A 516-nucleotide genomic window follows, 5' to 3' on the forward strand; every position below is an offset into this window, starting at 1 on the left:
TAAATATTTTTTTGCAGCTCCAGTCCAAAAAGTCAACATTCAGCAAACTGGAAACCAGATGACCTGCAGCTCAGAGGGACTCTACCCTAAACCTAATCTCACCTGGACCACCAGCCCTCCATCCAACATGTCCCTCCAGTATAAAACCACAGCCCAGGAGACTCAACAGCTTCTTTACAACATCAATAGTTCTCTGATGGTGTCAGAGAGAGTTAAAGATCTGGACTACAGCTGCACTATCAGCACACACAGAAACAGGAAGCGAGCCACTTTGAGTCGAGCATGTGAGTATTCCATGTAAGAAGGAAACTTAAAAAATGGAGAAGCATCGCTTCCTAAGAGAAGCAACAAAACAGAATTTTCTTTTGAGAGGTCAGAGTGGTTGGTTTCATTTTAAGTTACTTGCTTATAAATGAGAACATTAATTTTTCATGCTCCCTGATCCAGAGGAAAAATGAATTGGTAGTAGTTTTGAACAATTTTGTGCTCAAGGCACAACAACGGGTAAAAATTTCA

General features: G+C 40.9%; 1 protein-coding gene across 1 annotated transcript in view; it reads left to right on the forward strand.

The window, feature by feature from the left end:
• LOC106632347 (programmed cell death 1 ligand 1) overlaps positions 1 to 284 on the forward strand; it is a gene marked incomplete at its 3' end in the record, with an annotated part of 2,391 nt that extends 2,107 nt beyond the window's left edge. The window contains 1 exon segment of the mRNA XM_014329126.2: positions 18 to 284. Coding sequence (XP_014184612.1) covers positions 18 to 284 — 267 coding nt within the window.
• Positions 285 to 516: the final 232 nt, after the last annotated feature.

This window comes from Haplochromis burtoni, unplaced genomic scaffold (genome assembly GCF_018398535.1).
Source record: "Haplochromis burtoni strain Fernald_Lab_line unplaced genomic scaffold, NCSU_Asbu1 Contig_494, whole genome shotgun sequence".
Classification (NCBI taxonomy): Eukaryota; Metazoa; Chordata; class Actinopteri; order Cichliformes; family Cichlidae; genus Haplochromis; species Haplochromis burtoni.